Below are 15,852 nucleotides of genomic sequence, written 5' to 3'. Positions count from 1 at the left end.
GCCCAGGCGTCTTGCCCCAAACAGTAAACTAGAGTTCCAAAACTGCCCCAGACAGTTTAGACACCCCCCCACCTATTTGCAGCTGAGTGTGCTGAAATGCTGATGGCATGAGATCATGTGCAAGTAGAACTGGATCCTCACAAGATGCATGTTTACAGTTCACTACTTGACCAATTAGACATCTTATCTGGCCCTGGTCTTTCTTACAGTTTGGCTTGGTGTTAGTTTATCCTGCAGCTGTCCATGGTGCTTGAAGTTCAGTTTGAATTGAAGTTCTGTTATCCTGGAGCTGTCCATGGTTCTGAACTTCAGGTGGGTCTTTAAACGCAGCACTTCCTGTCAGAGCTGCGAATCCTCAGCTGAAGACCAATAAACACTCAACTATTCAGTAGCCCCCATGGCTGTGTAGCCTTACCCTGCTGCTATTGATTGATTTAAAAAAAAGTTTGTATTGATCACAGCGCAGCAATGAGATACCTTGCAGACAATAGCTCTAAACTTTATGAAAGCGTGCACTGGTTGTTCCTTACCCCTCCTTGTGAGCAGTAACTTGGCTAAAAGTAATCCTGCACTTGAGCACATGCAGAGTCACATGCACATGTGCACACACAGATGTACAACCACGGTGGGCAAGGATTAGTGCAACAGTCAATGAGCTTAGTAGACTCTGAAAACAATTACGTAAGGAGATTGACCCCTTCTAAAGATGGCTAAAGAGTACGACCCGAGCAATGAAATGAAATTCATACTGCTTCTTCTTCTTTTTTTTTTTTTTTTTAGAAACCAAGCTGCATTAATCAGGCTGGGTTGGATTTCTGTCAGGGAAGTGGATGTTACCTGAAATAAAACAGCAAAATAAAAAGAAAAGCATCTTAATAGGAGCATATGTGTATCTGCTCAAGCAGACTGACCCTTTTACTTCTGCACTATCGAAAGAGGTTTTCTCTAACTCGTGCTGGTAAAAGCCCCTCCTGTAGGTTATCATCTCATGACATTTTCCAAATAATGATTTGTCAGGAGTTCGGTTGTAAAAAAGAAAATGAAAAAAAAATGCTTTGCTTAGGGATTACCTCTTGTCTTGAAAGTGATGGGGATTATAATATGTATTCCAGATTTCTGATCTACCTTTCATAATTGATAATAATAACAATAATAATCATCAGAAAATCACCAACTTTGTTGCACCTTGACAGGACCTTGTATGATCAAAAAATGTCTTACGTAAGCGCAGCCTATGAATGATGCCACAACTCACACAGGCTTTATCCTGCTGTATAGGAGTGTTGGAAACTCAATATCCAACATATTCTTTGTACGCAGTAACTGTTTAAAATTTAATAGCAGGTTAGTAATATTTATTATTCATAGTTTTTTAGACAGGCTTCATGCATGACCACAAACACCCGTAGTTATGCTGTTGTCCTGTAGGACTCTGACATGTTTCATGCTGGAGTCTGTTTTAAACAGACCGAAACAGAAAAACATTTCATAATTGTTAAAATAACATTTCTTACATCACAATTTATCTTGTATGATAAAGGATGTAATTGCACTACTCCTTTACTAAAATGAAAAAAACAAACAAAACAGACATTTAACAGTAGTGGCCATGTTAACCAATAAATGAAGGCAGAATATAACATTTGTTATGCAAGCTTTATTTGAGCATCAGATTGTATTTTGTACACGTCGTCATCGTGTGACCTCTTGTGCTGCCATACCTGTTAGTCTGCAGACTGGATTGGGCCGTGCTGTGCTGAGTAAGATCATGTGGGGTTTCCTCTGTTGCTTGGCAGGATTGGTCTGGCACTGATTATGATGGATCGCTTGTTGTAAAGAGGAAACCTACAGGAAAAAGGAAGAGAAAAAGTACTGGCTTGATTTGAAGCGGGACTATCTTCACAAGAGTTTCCTCTGCCTCAGATTGATAGTTGGAGGTGTGCGTCACTCAGCTCTGGTTTTAGGGGAAACAGTCAGTCTCAATTGTTTTGTTTGTTTCGAAAGAGGGGTAGCGAGCTTGTTTCATTTGTATTCATAAAGGTTACATTCATGTGAGACTTGAGAAAGAAATGTCTCTGCGACGCTTCTGCGTCTAACCAGAGTCTGTCGTCGAAATCAGTGGGAACAGTTACCTGTTTCATGTTCAGGCTGAGTTTAGAATGTAAAGCCAGGGATGTAGAGGTGACTGACTGCATAGCTGGTGCAGCACCGGAGCAACTGCAGAAAAGGAAAGGAAACAGTGTCCCCACTGCTTGATGCATTGCATCTGAAGGGTACAAACTAAGGACTGAATGTGCTGCCAGTCTTAGAGGTGCAGTCGTTTGAACTGACATTTGTTACCTATTCAACTGGAGCATTCTGAGAATCGGAGCGGTGAAATAAGAGCTTTATGCAACGTATGAAGAAAAAGTAAGAAGTCTGCCGATTCATACTTTTTTTTATTTAAGAGGCAAGAAGCTGTTCTTTTCAAGGCCATCCACATGAAAAAAAAAAAACCTAAACAAAAAACATGGAACTTTGGTGGATATTTTCCTTTTCATGACAACATTTTCTAGACTCAAAACCCAACCTTCTTAGTGGTTTTCCTTTTCATTTTGTTCTAATAAAACACTCAGCTCTAACTACAGACACAGAATATCTCAATCCCTGTTGTTTCATCTTTACCTTTCTTTGTTCTCCGTCCTCTCCAGACAGGAGGAAAAATAGTTTTTGTGTGTCTTGAGGAACTGAAAATATGAGTCACAGCATTGCAGCTTCTTATTACACATAAAAATAATTACAGTAGAACTAGAGGAATAACTCATGCCACACACTGCACACAAATGTGCCTTTTTTAAGACATTAAAGCAACCAGCCGAACCTACCTAACCCTTACCCTAAGCCAATTGGGTACATATCTTTTAAGTTTTAGGATTTAAAAATATGTGTAGTGTCAATAGCAGAGTCACCGTCATTATTTAATAAGTATCTTGAAATAATACACATCTGAGGTGACTGTTAAGCTAAAATGAAATAAAAAGAGCATGTACTATTCTTGAACATCCACTTCAAGGTTCTGGTGTAAAAATACCTCCATTGCGTTTTATTAACCACCCGGAAGACCACTCTTTGGCTAAAGTGAGGACAATTATCGGACACATGATCTGTGGGTATTTATAAGGTCCAGGCCTTGGTTTAATTTGTTCACACAGATCCATTACTGAGTGGCCAGTTTTCCAGCCAGACAGGCCGCCTGCCAAATCAGCTAGCAAGTACATCTCCACCTTCAACGGATGACCGGCAAGTCGGAGCAAACAGGCAGCAAGGATTGGCATCAGTGGAGAGTTTTTAGGATGAGATAGGATTCCTGGAAGCATCTATTTTCATTTGCGGTTGCTTGATCATTATTGGAGCCCAGGACGCTTGGCGAATAGAGCGTGGAACTGATGAATCACTTCTGCCTCTTTTTTTTTTCGTGGCGTGGCAGAGGGTGGGGACATTAACACAGCGGTGAGGGATGAGAGGGTCTCAGTCTAGAGGGCCCTGAAAACATGCAGTAAGTGGTGGCGGTAGATAACACGGTGTCCTTGAATCATAGTTAACTTTCATCCCAAGAGATTTTGTCACAGCTCAGGTATGTGCTCTCGTGTTTTCCCCCCTCTGTTCGCTCTGACGTGAAAGCTTCTGCACATCCATCTTCAGATTCTCTCTGCTGATTAGTCTCAGCTGTCAGGAGGGTTGGGGTTTGCGGCATTGTCGGTAAAGTGCTCTAACAATTATTGGATAAGTCATGAAAATTGATACAGGCATTTATTTGTCCCAGTGGAACAAATTGTAATAACTTTAGCCCTCGTCTAGAGTTAAACCTGTTTAACTTGAGCCCAGTTTTTTTTTCATTTTGACTGACAGTTTAAGTCAGGGGTCTGCAGCCTTTACGATCAAAAGAGCCATTTCTGCTCCTTGTCTCACTAATAAAAGTGTCCAGAGCCGCAAAACAAGCTACAACTGGGATTATCAACTGGTGGTCCATGGGCCTTTTCGAGGCCTTTTTGGGAACTTTTATGGTCAGTGGAGGTGACAATATAAAACTAAAGGAATATTGTTATCATTATTACACTATTTAATATTATACACATCAGGACAAATAAAAAGAACATTTTCATGTAAACAAGAAAAATACTGTGTAGTTTATACTGAATTTCATAAAAACGAGTACATCTGAATTATTCAGGCATATTTATTTTCTAATTCTTATTATTATAGTCTTCAAATTATTTAAACGTATTTCTGATGGATTTGAAATAGAGAAAGAAATTGGAATCTTTAAGTAAACAACAGGCTCGCATGAGCTAACATGTTTTACTTTTTGTTTCAGTATTGATCACATATTTGCATACAAATTGATTTATGTTGTGGGTATAAAAAAAAACAACAAAAAAAAATATTCTTTTATATTTGGTCACATTTTCATAGAGCCACTGCAGAGGGACCAAAGAGCCACATGTGGCCCCAGAGCCGCAGGTTGCAGACCCCTGGTTTAAGTAAACAAAGCGCTTGTCTCATTTACTGTATTAATTTGTATGTGTTTGTTCTGCAGGTTCTACTGGGACTTGATAATGCTCATCATGATGATGGGGAATCTAATCATCATTCCTGTGGGAATAACCTTCTTCTCAGAGCAGACTACCACGACCTGGCTGGTCTTCAACGTGGCTTCGGACACCATCTTCTTGGTGGACCTGGTCATGAACTTTAGGACGGGGATTGTCAACGAGGAAAGCTCCGAGATAATCCTCGATCCCAAGGTCATCAAGATGAATTACCTGAAGAGCTGGTTCGTTGTGGACTTCCTGTCCTCCATTCCAGTGGATTATATCTTTCTAATAGTGGAGAAAGGCTTTGACTCTGAGGTTTATAAAACAGCACGAGCACTGCGAATCGTCCGCTTCACCAAGATCCTCAGTCTCCTCCGTCTGTTAAGATTGTCCCGGCTCATCAGATACATACATCAGTGGGAAGAGGTGCGTATTTTGCTATTTTTGTATATTGAAAAAAGAATATTTATTCTACTGAACGGCAAAAATGTTTTAACTGAATTTCATTATGCATATTTTTTGCTAATATTTGCTGGGATTATTGTTTTCCACACCTTTGAAGGGTTTTTGATAAGGGCTTATATAACGTATTTAAATTTTAATTGGTGGTCTTGATCATTAATGAAAAGGCTCACTGCCTTTTAGCTGTAGTACACTTCACAAAACAACAAAAGCACATAATGTTTGGTTGAACCATAAATATATGTTGCACAAAAACATTTACGCATAATTTAGATTTGCCTGGTTAGTTGTATTTAAATCTCATGCATTGAAAATGTTTCCACAATCATATCAGTTCTTGCAGGTATATGCATTTAAATTTGAAAGGTTCAGTCCCTTTTGACAACCAAAAAATAAGACATCATTACCTATGACTGACTCACTGGACTTTGTGACTCAGGCTATTTATCCAAGCTCCAGTGTTTTCTATCCTGTGGTAATGATTTGATTACCCTGACTGAAAGAGAGCATTGCTTTAGATCATGAAAAAGGCATTTCAGGCAGTAGATATGTTTGAAGATACCGTAAAAGCCCCTAAATTACGATCTAACCAGAAATGTTGTTTAGTTAGGATAGAAAAAGCTCAGCATAATAAGATGTATATTTTTAGCCTCTCTGATGCCAGATATCCTTGGAGGTATTATCTCTATTATATGCTATGATGCTGGCTGAAGTACAACATGTTCTTGAAATGGCTTTATAGCACTTAGAGAACAGTGAATTGCTCTTCAATTAGAAAATTACCTACATACTCTCCTGTCTAACGTTCCTGTAAAATAACAAAGTATTAACCTGAATGTAGATTATTTAAATTAACAAACACACAAAAAAGGAAAATAGTGTACTTCCAATATATTAGGGCTCTGTCAAATCTGCTCTGCTCCACCAGTTAGTCTTGTTTTCTAAAATTTCATGTATTTTTTAAAGTAAATATTTTTTTGCTCAAAAAAATTATTCGGTTAATGAAATTTCAATCATAAAATGGGAAAATAGCTTAAACTTAATTAATACTGACAAGCCGCAACAAAAATACAAACACAAATATTGTTTTTGTTCAAAAGACCATTCAATGATTTAGTAAGGTGCTTAAAAACCTACCTGTAAGTCATACAGTAAATATAGTCGTCTAGACTTTTTGTTCTATAGTTCAATATGTTTGTTTCACACTAAAGACAAGTGTCTCATATTTAGAAACACAATATTGAACTACTACAGTAATTCAAGTGTGAAATTATTTTATATTTGTTCCCTATTTGACTCATTGATGATGATGATGATGATTATGAGTCTATGTAGTCTTATATATTTTAGCAGAATATTCCTTTCATGCATCTTTGATAAACGTGTCTCGCTCGCATGTTCTCATGACCTTTTCCCAAACCCTGGCATTATCAGTTTTGTATGGCAGCTGACTTTAAAGGAGACATTTGATGCTTTTAAATCCCACTTTTTCACATTTCGGTCATTCAGCTGGGGTCTATATAAAGTGGAACTGCAATGCTTTGGTCTGTATTCCTCCTTATTGTAACTCCACAAGCCCCTCTTTCTGAGGTTAGTCTCAGATCAACTCATTTTGAGGCTGTCTCTTTAAATCCAAATGAGGAGCTTCACACCCCGCCCCCTCCATCTTACGAAGTGGTTCCTTCTAGTTTGATGATGGGGTTTACGACCGCACAGTGGCACAGAATTGTTTTATTTACAAATTAATTCATGCATTTAATGGCAAAAAATGTGGATTTTGCATGATTTGTCCACTTTAACAGGGTCGTGGTGTTTCTTTTACCATTTTATGCTATTCTTGCTTTGTAATTTAACATTTAAAAAAGTGCTAGGATTCGCACACACAACCACACATTTGAAACTATGTTCTGATATTAAATGAAGGATGATTCTATACAGGTTCTGCATGTTGTTATTGTCTCAGTAGGCTCATTAAAAATTCAGAATGGACAGCAGGTTGCAGAGCTGCAACCGTTGACTGGCTGGATCAGGTTAAGAGCACAATTATTTGGTGCTGCAAGGTTAATGAAATTCTGCAGCGAACTTGCAGACTGGCAGTGCAGTATATACGGATTTGCTGTAGTGTCTGAACGCAACAACAGTGCTTACAGCGCCACACTACTCCCAGTTCATTTATGTCACGTCACTCCGTTTTCCATTTCTCATTAGCACCTTGTCTGTCTTTTAATTTTGTAAAATGCAGTCACAAATACACATTTCCCCGGTCTAAAATTCAAAATAAGTTATTCCTTTAACCACAGACGCGCCGACTAATTATACAGAAGCTAATCTGCATCTGCAGGATACGTGAGCAGAAATAAAGGCGACTAAGTGGAAAAATTCCAACCTGTCGTAACGTATTAGGTGTAGGCATCAGGATTAGAGCGTTAATGGAGGGACAACTGCAGTCCCCGCCATCATAATGGGTTTCGAGCCGTGCACCATCACTACATCGGCTCAGGAATAGTTATGTAGGCTTTCTACAATAAGTCATCCTCCAGCTTCCGAGTGCATTCATCATTACTTCATCTGTCGTGCGCTGGCCGCCTCCTTCTTCACTCTGTCCCATCTCTCTCCTCCATCTGCGGACGAGCGGAGGCTGCAGTTCCATTATCACAGACTGGACAGTCAGAGCTGAGCAAATTCTGATCCGTTCCTTTTGTTATTTCTCTGTTTGATTTCCTATAAAACCTCACACCAGTCAAAGATGTGCTGTAAAGAGATGTACCACATTAATATGTTGGCCACATTTAGTGCCGCCTTTTTGCACATCTTGCACTTCTGTATTTTTAGCCAAAGGCACAGAGTTTATTTTTACTTTGCGTGATAGATGCTGGACATGCATGTTAAAAATGAGTCTGTAGTCGGCTGCAGGTGTGTTGAAGTCTCTTTACCTTTTATTTCTTTGTAAATATCCATCTTTAACTTGTTTAATGTGCTCGTGCCAAAGCAGGAACTACTGCAAGGTGTATGTTGGCTTTTTAAGAAAACAGCTGAGTAACTACATTTTTTTACTATTCAGAGGAGCTGCCTTGACCATCACCTGGCACTGAAGGTTGCACAATTAGTTGGAAAGTAATGCAGTAAAGTGTGAATCTGTCACAAGTGACTGGGTGCTTAAGTTACTTCCACACACTGACACCCTACCTGGTTTTCTGTGCCTCCGTTTCTGCGAATGCACGATTTGTCGTGGGTGTTTGTTCAATCATTCATCCGTGTGTTTACCCTCACATAATTACGGCAATGTGCGGAGCTTTGGGAAATTACAGCATACAGTGTGAAGGTCACGCAGAGCAGTAAATATGGCCTGTGCTCAAACACGACAATTTAAACAATCACCAGCCACTTGGAAGCTGGTGGACTGTTTACACGTCTGAAAGAAACTCTTTACGTCTGCTATTCCTGTGGTGAGCAGAGCAGATTGAGTTTTTCCTGGCATCATCGTGTTATCACTCCATGTGTTCCTTGGTAAGTTGATTTTGAGCTGTTCTCACAGGAAAATCAGATCAATTAGTTTAATGAAACTGCTCATTCAACAATGCACCAGAACTTCTCTAATTTACTCACTATATTATGCATACATACCGTAACTACACAGCAGACAGATATTACAGATTGAGGTAAAGCTGGCAAATGGTTAAGGTTACGAGCAATAATAACCAACCAGTTCTAGATACATTTTTGAACAAAGAAATAGTTAATTTTTACCAGATTATTGAGCTAATGCTTCATTTGAACTTGGATATTTCCATGTAGCCAGCTATTAATTAATCAAATTAGTCAGAAAGAATTGGTTTCTTCAAAATGAGTTCATTTAAAGAGCTATCTTCTAAAGGGAAGAAAGTAAATGTCCAGAACCTCTTCACAGAACCCTAATAAACAGAAAACATTCATTTAACTTGTTAAATGCCAGTTTGTAAAAAGTCAAAATGAGCTTTGGATATGGGGTTTGGCTTTTCAAAATAAAACGTACAGCTATTTTGTTGTGTTGACATTAAAACATCTTTTGGATTTTAGTCACTTTTACATTTTTTATTGTGACCACAAAACAAAGCAACAGTTAACAGAGATGGTTAGAAACCGTGTCTGAATTGGCACTTCTTAATTCATTTTAGTTTTGACTGCAAAAAGAATGTGTTTATTTAATACACTTAAGTTTGTATTGTGTTTTAAAACCATAAACATGATTTTTTTTTAATTACAAGTGAAGCTAATTATGCAGACCTTCTAAATCTGTGCTACATTCACAGCTAGTAAAAAAAAAAAACAAAACAAATAAAAAGCATTAATAATTTGGGTTTAGCTCCAGTATCAGTACATGTAACTGCATTTTATTTAACATCTCATTGTAACAAAAGTTTTTTCATCTAAGTTGCTTAACTTATATTCTTCGGTCTGTGATAAATTTCTATACTCCGACATAAACAAACAAACAAACAAAAAAAAAACATCCATCTTTGTTTTTCTGTTTAATTTGCTGACTCAATGAGTTCTGGGATATTGTCGGTCGCATAGGATACTCAGCTGCAGCCCACGTTTTCGGGATTTTGTCGGCAACATGAGTAGGCGCTTACAAATTGGAACAGCTTACGGTGCGGGGCAGGGACGTAAGTGGTCAACAAATGCGGCCTTCTCTTTAACTGGAGGCGGGTGGCGATTTTGCTGCTAACATTGGCCGACAAAAAAACAAGAAAACTCCCATTTTGGCCATCACTGAATTTAAAATACACCTCTTCAGTGACGTGCCAAGATACACTTCATGCGTGATGTAAATTTCCTTGTTAATGAGCATTGCTCAACCCTCATTCAAGACTGTACCTTCCTCCCCTCACTGCTAACATGACGTAAGCCCTGAATGCAAAACTAATGTTCAGGGAAGAAAGAAAAAAAGTAGGAGGGAAACCGTGACACAGACAGAGTTACAATAAAAGAAAAAAATGTCAAGAAATAGTTTCTGTATTGCAGAAAAAGCGTAACTTCAGCTCATCACAGTTTGCTAATCAATAAGCAGCATTTTAATCTCAGCCTGAGCTGTGATGGGGGAAAAAGTCCAACAATACCTCAATACAGATAATTGTTAAAAATACCATGATATAAAATTTTGTTCATGCAACCCAGCAGCAACCACTGTTCAAAGTCAAAAACACCCTAGAAGTGTTACAGAAAAACAAAAATACATGGTGAACAGTACAAATTCTATGCTAGAAAAGCAAATCTGCAGTCATTTTCATTTCCAATTTCTACTTCAGCTCACTCTAATACAGGACAAAACAATCCATCTGGTTTAACATAAACATTTTTGTACTTTAACTATAGATCAACTGATCATTATAGTTTAGTGATCATTAAAACAGTTGAAAAATCCCACAACTCTGTTACACTATAACTTTTTAAAAGCAGGGATTTTCTTTTTCTGTGCACCTTCCTCCTGTTTTGTCTTGTCAGTATAACCTTTAATAAATAGATAAATGCCTTTTTTGACTCATGGTCACACACTCTTCATTTACGTCAGTGACTGCAGTGATTTGCATCTGTAAAAAACACATTCTAAGTGTGAGACAAATGACTGGATGTACTATGAAGTCATCAACAACGTATTCACAAATTGACTAAAAGGCAGCAAGAAATTATAATTTAGGTAATTATTGGAAAGATTTATTTAACTTTATAAAAAATGACAACTAAAGTTACATAACTGTGCCTTTGAAAACATTAAGCATAAAGAAATGTTTCCTCTTATGTGGAAGGTATTCCAGCTTTATATTACCTTGTGATGTGAAATTGAGATGTACTTTTGAGTGTTGTGTTCTTGGTTTTGTTTGGAAAGAAGTGAGGTGCATTTTTGTTTCTGGGTGTTTTTTCATGCATTATCTTGTAAAGGACAATGCAGTTCAAGGCTACAACTAAAGCAGGAAAAGAAATGTAGCTTTTGGAATCGTTCCTGCATCTTGATTTTCTGCTTTATGCGTTTGACCCACCAAGGACTCGTTTAATGCCCGAGTGCTTAATGATTCACTGAAATAATGAGTGCAATTAATGATGGCATTTTCACCCCTTTATCTTTAATTTTGCCCGCAATTTTTTTTTCTGGTCTCTCGAAAACTCTTTCCCCCTCTGCTCTTATTCATTTCTAACCCGGCAGCATATATGTTTGTCTTATTATTTTATGCCCTCACAGACACAAAAACTAATTATCCCAACAACATTCGAACCATGCTACAGATTTGCTTTTTATTTTTCTCTCTAAGTGGTGCAATTACCTTTACTGATTTAGCTTTAAGGTTTTCAATAACAAAAAAAAAAAATAAAAAGAAAGAAATGCACAAGCGGACTAAAAGCATAACAATTTTAAACTGCTGTGGAAAATCCCCAGGGCTCCCAGTGCCACATCTGGCTCATCATGGCCACCAGGCCCCCTGCCAGATTCCAGCTCATGTCGCAGGGTTCAGGTTGGGCTTGTGGCAGGACAGCTGCCCTCAGGGGTTTTTACTCTTTCTGAGGCTCTAGGCTGAAATTTTCTGCTTTTGTAGTGTAGGTGAAAACATTAAATCACAATACTGAATGCTATATAACTCCATGGGGTCTACTGATTTGATATATTTTGTAAGGGTTATGTTAAAGAAAATGACATATTTACCTTATTCAGTGGTGAGTATAAGTATAGTACATCAAATAAAGAAACAATGCTTATACTACATATTAATTAGGACTGCGCAATATTTTGCAAATTTATTGTTATCACGATAACAGCCTGTGCAATATGCATATCGCAAAAAAATGCATAAATAGCAGTAAGTGATTCGCTCTAATGTTTGCATCTATGTGCATCAGTCTAGATGGAGAAAACGGACTAGAGAAACATCAAATCATAAACACTCAATTATGGAGTAATGGAAATTATGTATTAGTTGTTTTTTTGCTCTGAACACAGTATTTTTTGATTTATTGCAATTCATATCGTCATTGCAATATTAAGCACTGTTATCGCACAAGTTTTCTTGATATCGTGCAGTCCTAATATTAATAAACATTTTATCACTATTTAAATCAGGGCTGCGGTAGCTCTGTTAGCAGTGCCATGGTCTTGTAAATATGGGGTTACTAGTATGAGCCCAGGTTGTGTTAGGAAGGGCATCCTGCGGTGAAGCCAAAAGAACAACCACCTTTATATCTTGACATTTAGTTGCTAACTGATTAAAATTACTTTTTGCATTTTTAAGTCCATATTTATCATTTAAGATTAAATATATGTTCGGATACTTCTTTACAATCTTTTAGTAAACAAGAATAATTTAGTACAGTTGGATAAAGCAATTTTTTTGTTTACACTTAACCCTGTAAGTTATTGTGTTTTCAATAAAATCAGCAAGGGAAGCTTTATTTATGCAGCACATTTTGAAAACCATAAACGTCACAAAAATGGCGACAAGGGAACAAAGATTAAATTACAAACAAAGAGGAAGCAAAAGAGAAATGCTGATCAAAATGAGACAGAAAATCTATCTGGTTGATCTGATCATTAAATAAAACAAAATGTCAAATCAATATCCACCATCAGATGATACTCCTGAGGACTCATCTTATAGACATTTAACCTAGTAGATTCCTGACTGAATAGACTGCTGTAATATACTGTAACTTTATTTAAACCTAAATACTAAATAAGCACTTCAAATTGCAGTGAATGCACAGTCCTCGTGTTGTTTGTTAGATGCTTTTAAACAAACTTTTTGCGTGACAACATAAATTTTCAGAGCTGACTGTGAACTGATCCGTTCCTTCAGAGGTTGTTGGCGCAGATCTGTCGTTCTAAACTTAGGTGTTGGACTCTAATTCGGTAAACTGATCTGAAATGGGGAAATTGTGAGTCAGGTGACCGGGGTATCCAGTTCATTGTAGAGTGAAGGAGGAGAATTTTCTACTTAAAGAAAAAAAAAAGGAAAAACAAAGTCCTCCAAATAACCCACTCTATCGGGTTACAGGCTGACAGCTGAATTTTTTATTTTTCTTTGTTATTATAGAACAATTGTACCAACAGACTGACAGTCAGGGTCTCATTATTTTCTCTGTTAAAAATATCCTCACACTCACACTCTTTTTCGCATCTTTCCTAAATATATGCTAAATCAATTTAAGTGTTTGTTTTAACAAAGGACTGACATACTGTAAAAATAAACCAGTTTAATGATCAGAAGAAAATGTTTTTGGGTAAATAAGTTTTATTTATTAGTTTTTGGTAGTGTCTTGCAGAAACCTCAATTATAAACTGGAGTAAGTAAGTAAACTTTGTATAAAATGACTTAATTACAACTAAAAGTCAATTAGAAGATACCATTAGCTAATGGTACTGTACATTAGGATTAGCAGCAACAGTTTTACTGTCAATGCTTTAGTCTTCCTACTTTTACAGAATATTAGACAAGGCAATACATCACTAACACACCAGATGTATCTTCTTTAACTTGCACATAGACCCAAACAGATTTTTACTCTGTTACAAACTGTGAGTGTAGATTATAGTAAAGGTAAGTACATATAAAGAATACCTACACAAAATGTTTTTCTCTGATAAACACTAAGTAAAAAGAGAAAATATGTTAAAGGAAAAGGGACTAAAGGGGAACATCTAAGCTGTTTTATTGTTGTGGATAGCTTTAAATAATTTCCAAAGATTAGAGATCAAAGGCAAACAAATAAGCATGATGTATGAAAACGATCCGTTTAATCCTGCTTTTTGTAAGATATCAGATGACACTGAGGCTAAAAAAACTTTTGTTTTTCGACAAATATACACATTCTTAAAATATATTTTTATTGTTTTAAATACTGTTTAAAATTTTTTAAAGTAGCTAGGACATCTATCAGGCAGGATTCTGCCCAAACCCTTGCCAGTCCATCAGCAATTTCAGATCTCCTTTAAATTGAATTGTCACTCTTTTAATGACAAACTAAAGCATGGCGTTTCCCATATTCAAAATTTAAAAAAGGTCATCGTGATGAAGCCGTGGGCGTCTCATTAGTGGATCACTTGGATCCAAATCAGATTAGCGAGAGTTACGGTGTCCCACGGCCGTGGTTCACTTGTATCAGGAAAGACTAAACCAGGTGCTGGGAGCCATGAGGACTTCGTCCCAGAATCAGACAGGGACACAGGTGCATAACCACGCACACACTCACACACATACACAAGATGTGCTGACTCATGACATGCTGAATCATGTGTTAGATTAAAGGAGAGAAGAAAGAGAGACAACAAAGGAAAGGAGCAGTGTGTGTTTCTTTTTATCTGTGTGTCATACAGCGATGCCTGCAGCACCAGCGCCTTATATATTTCAGAGACCCCTTTTGGCACCATTATTACAGCATATAAGATCTTAGGGTTGTATTGCTTTTTTTTTTTGTTTGTTTGTTTACCTCAGCACATGCGAAAAATTGTTTCTCCTTTTTCTTAGGGGACATATCAGTGGCACCAGGACTTACCCCAAACTGGAATTTACTGAGCAGATACCCAATCTGTTTTTCACAGAGAGCAGCAAATAACATTTATAGGGGGATAATTAAAAGGTTCTCATTACCATGTTCCATTAGTTGAAGGACACACAAACAGACGCAGGCAGCAGGAATGTGAGCGGCTACAGGACTTTCCTCTGTGAACGGGCGTCGTCGGAGCAGGGCCGTTGGCGCATGACTGTGTGTGGCTTTTTTCTGATTCGTCCGGTGATTTGATGCGATTTGAGAGGTTGAGGATTGTTGTCATGTTTGCTTGTATGTGCGTCAGCTGTGGCCTGGAAGGGACACACGGCAGTTTGACAACACAACGTTTTCTTTCCAGCTCAATAGGAAATATCGATCCCCTATTAAAAGCTTTTCTGGTAGCAAACAGGAGTTATGGAAATAGTGGTGCAGTGAATGAAACAGGTAAATCAGAAATGTTGAAGAATCACAAAAATGTTTTTTTTCTTTTCAAAACATAGAGACTCAGCCAGTATAAACTGGGTGCCTCGGTTTGTTTCAGCTTTAAAGGAAATGTGTTTTAAACACAAAGTCAAAGCATCACAAGTACTTTTCGTTGTAATGAGTCAGAAAATCAATAGACTTTGTTCTTTAGGTCTGGTTTGACTCAATGCTCTGAACGAAGCTGAGATACAATAAGACTTTTGCACTAAGTGAATATATTCCTGGAGACGTCTGTGTTATTATCGCCCTGTGCCAAAAGACAAAACCAATAACACTATGAATGTTGAGAAGTGCTGACAGATTGTGTGCGATCTTTGTTTAAAATTTAAAAAATGATATTTGGAGACAGCTCAGCCTGCCTGATAGCACAGTGTTGCATGAACCTCTGGATAGAATTTATTTAAACCTACAGGAAATAATGAAATGATACCTCTATAACTGATTACCCCTGTGTGCCAAACTAATTTAAGATGGCTGCCACAGTCAACTGTCTTTATAAAGACAAAAATGGCTAGATACCAGCAAATATTCAGATGTTTTGCTGGGATTAAGTGTCCCAGCAAAATATCTACTCGTGCAAGATATTTGCTTTTTGAGTTTGTTCATTCAAGACGGCCACCACAGCCAACACAAAAGCTTTTTTTAGTTTAATAGTTTATTCATTTCGATTAAAAACAAAAATTTCAGTACAACAAAAAAGAAACACAATCTCATAAAATGAAAGGAAGCGGAAGAAGAAAAGAATCTTATAACAACTGCCCCTATTTAACAAAAAATAATAATAAAAATAAAAATATATACACTTATATGTGTACACATA

General features: G+C 37.4%; 1 protein-coding gene across 1 annotated transcript in view; it reads left to right on the top strand.

Moving 5' to 3' along the window:
* Positions 1-15,852, top strand: part of hcn1 (hyperpolarization activated cyclic nucleotide-gated potassium channel 1) — a gene marked incomplete at its 3' end in the record, with an annotated part of 81,588 nt that overhangs the window by 1,510 nt on the left and 64,226 nt on the right. Inside the window, 1 exon segment of the mRNA XM_014006451.1 lies at positions 4,577-5,000. Within this exon segment, the coding sequence (XP_013861905.1) occupies positions 4,577-5,000 (424 nt within the window).

This window comes from Austrofundulus limnaeus, unplaced genomic scaffold (assembly GCF_001266775.1).
Source record: "Austrofundulus limnaeus strain Quisiro unplaced genomic scaffold, Austrofundulus_limnaeus-1.0 Scaffold36, whole genome shotgun sequence".
NCBI classification, from domain to species: domain Eukaryota; kingdom Metazoa; phylum Chordata; class Actinopteri; order Cyprinodontiformes; family Rivulidae; genus Austrofundulus; species Austrofundulus limnaeus.
The sequence above is the reverse complement of the archived record's forward strand: the minus strand, read 5'-3'. Positions and strand labels throughout refer to the sequence as shown.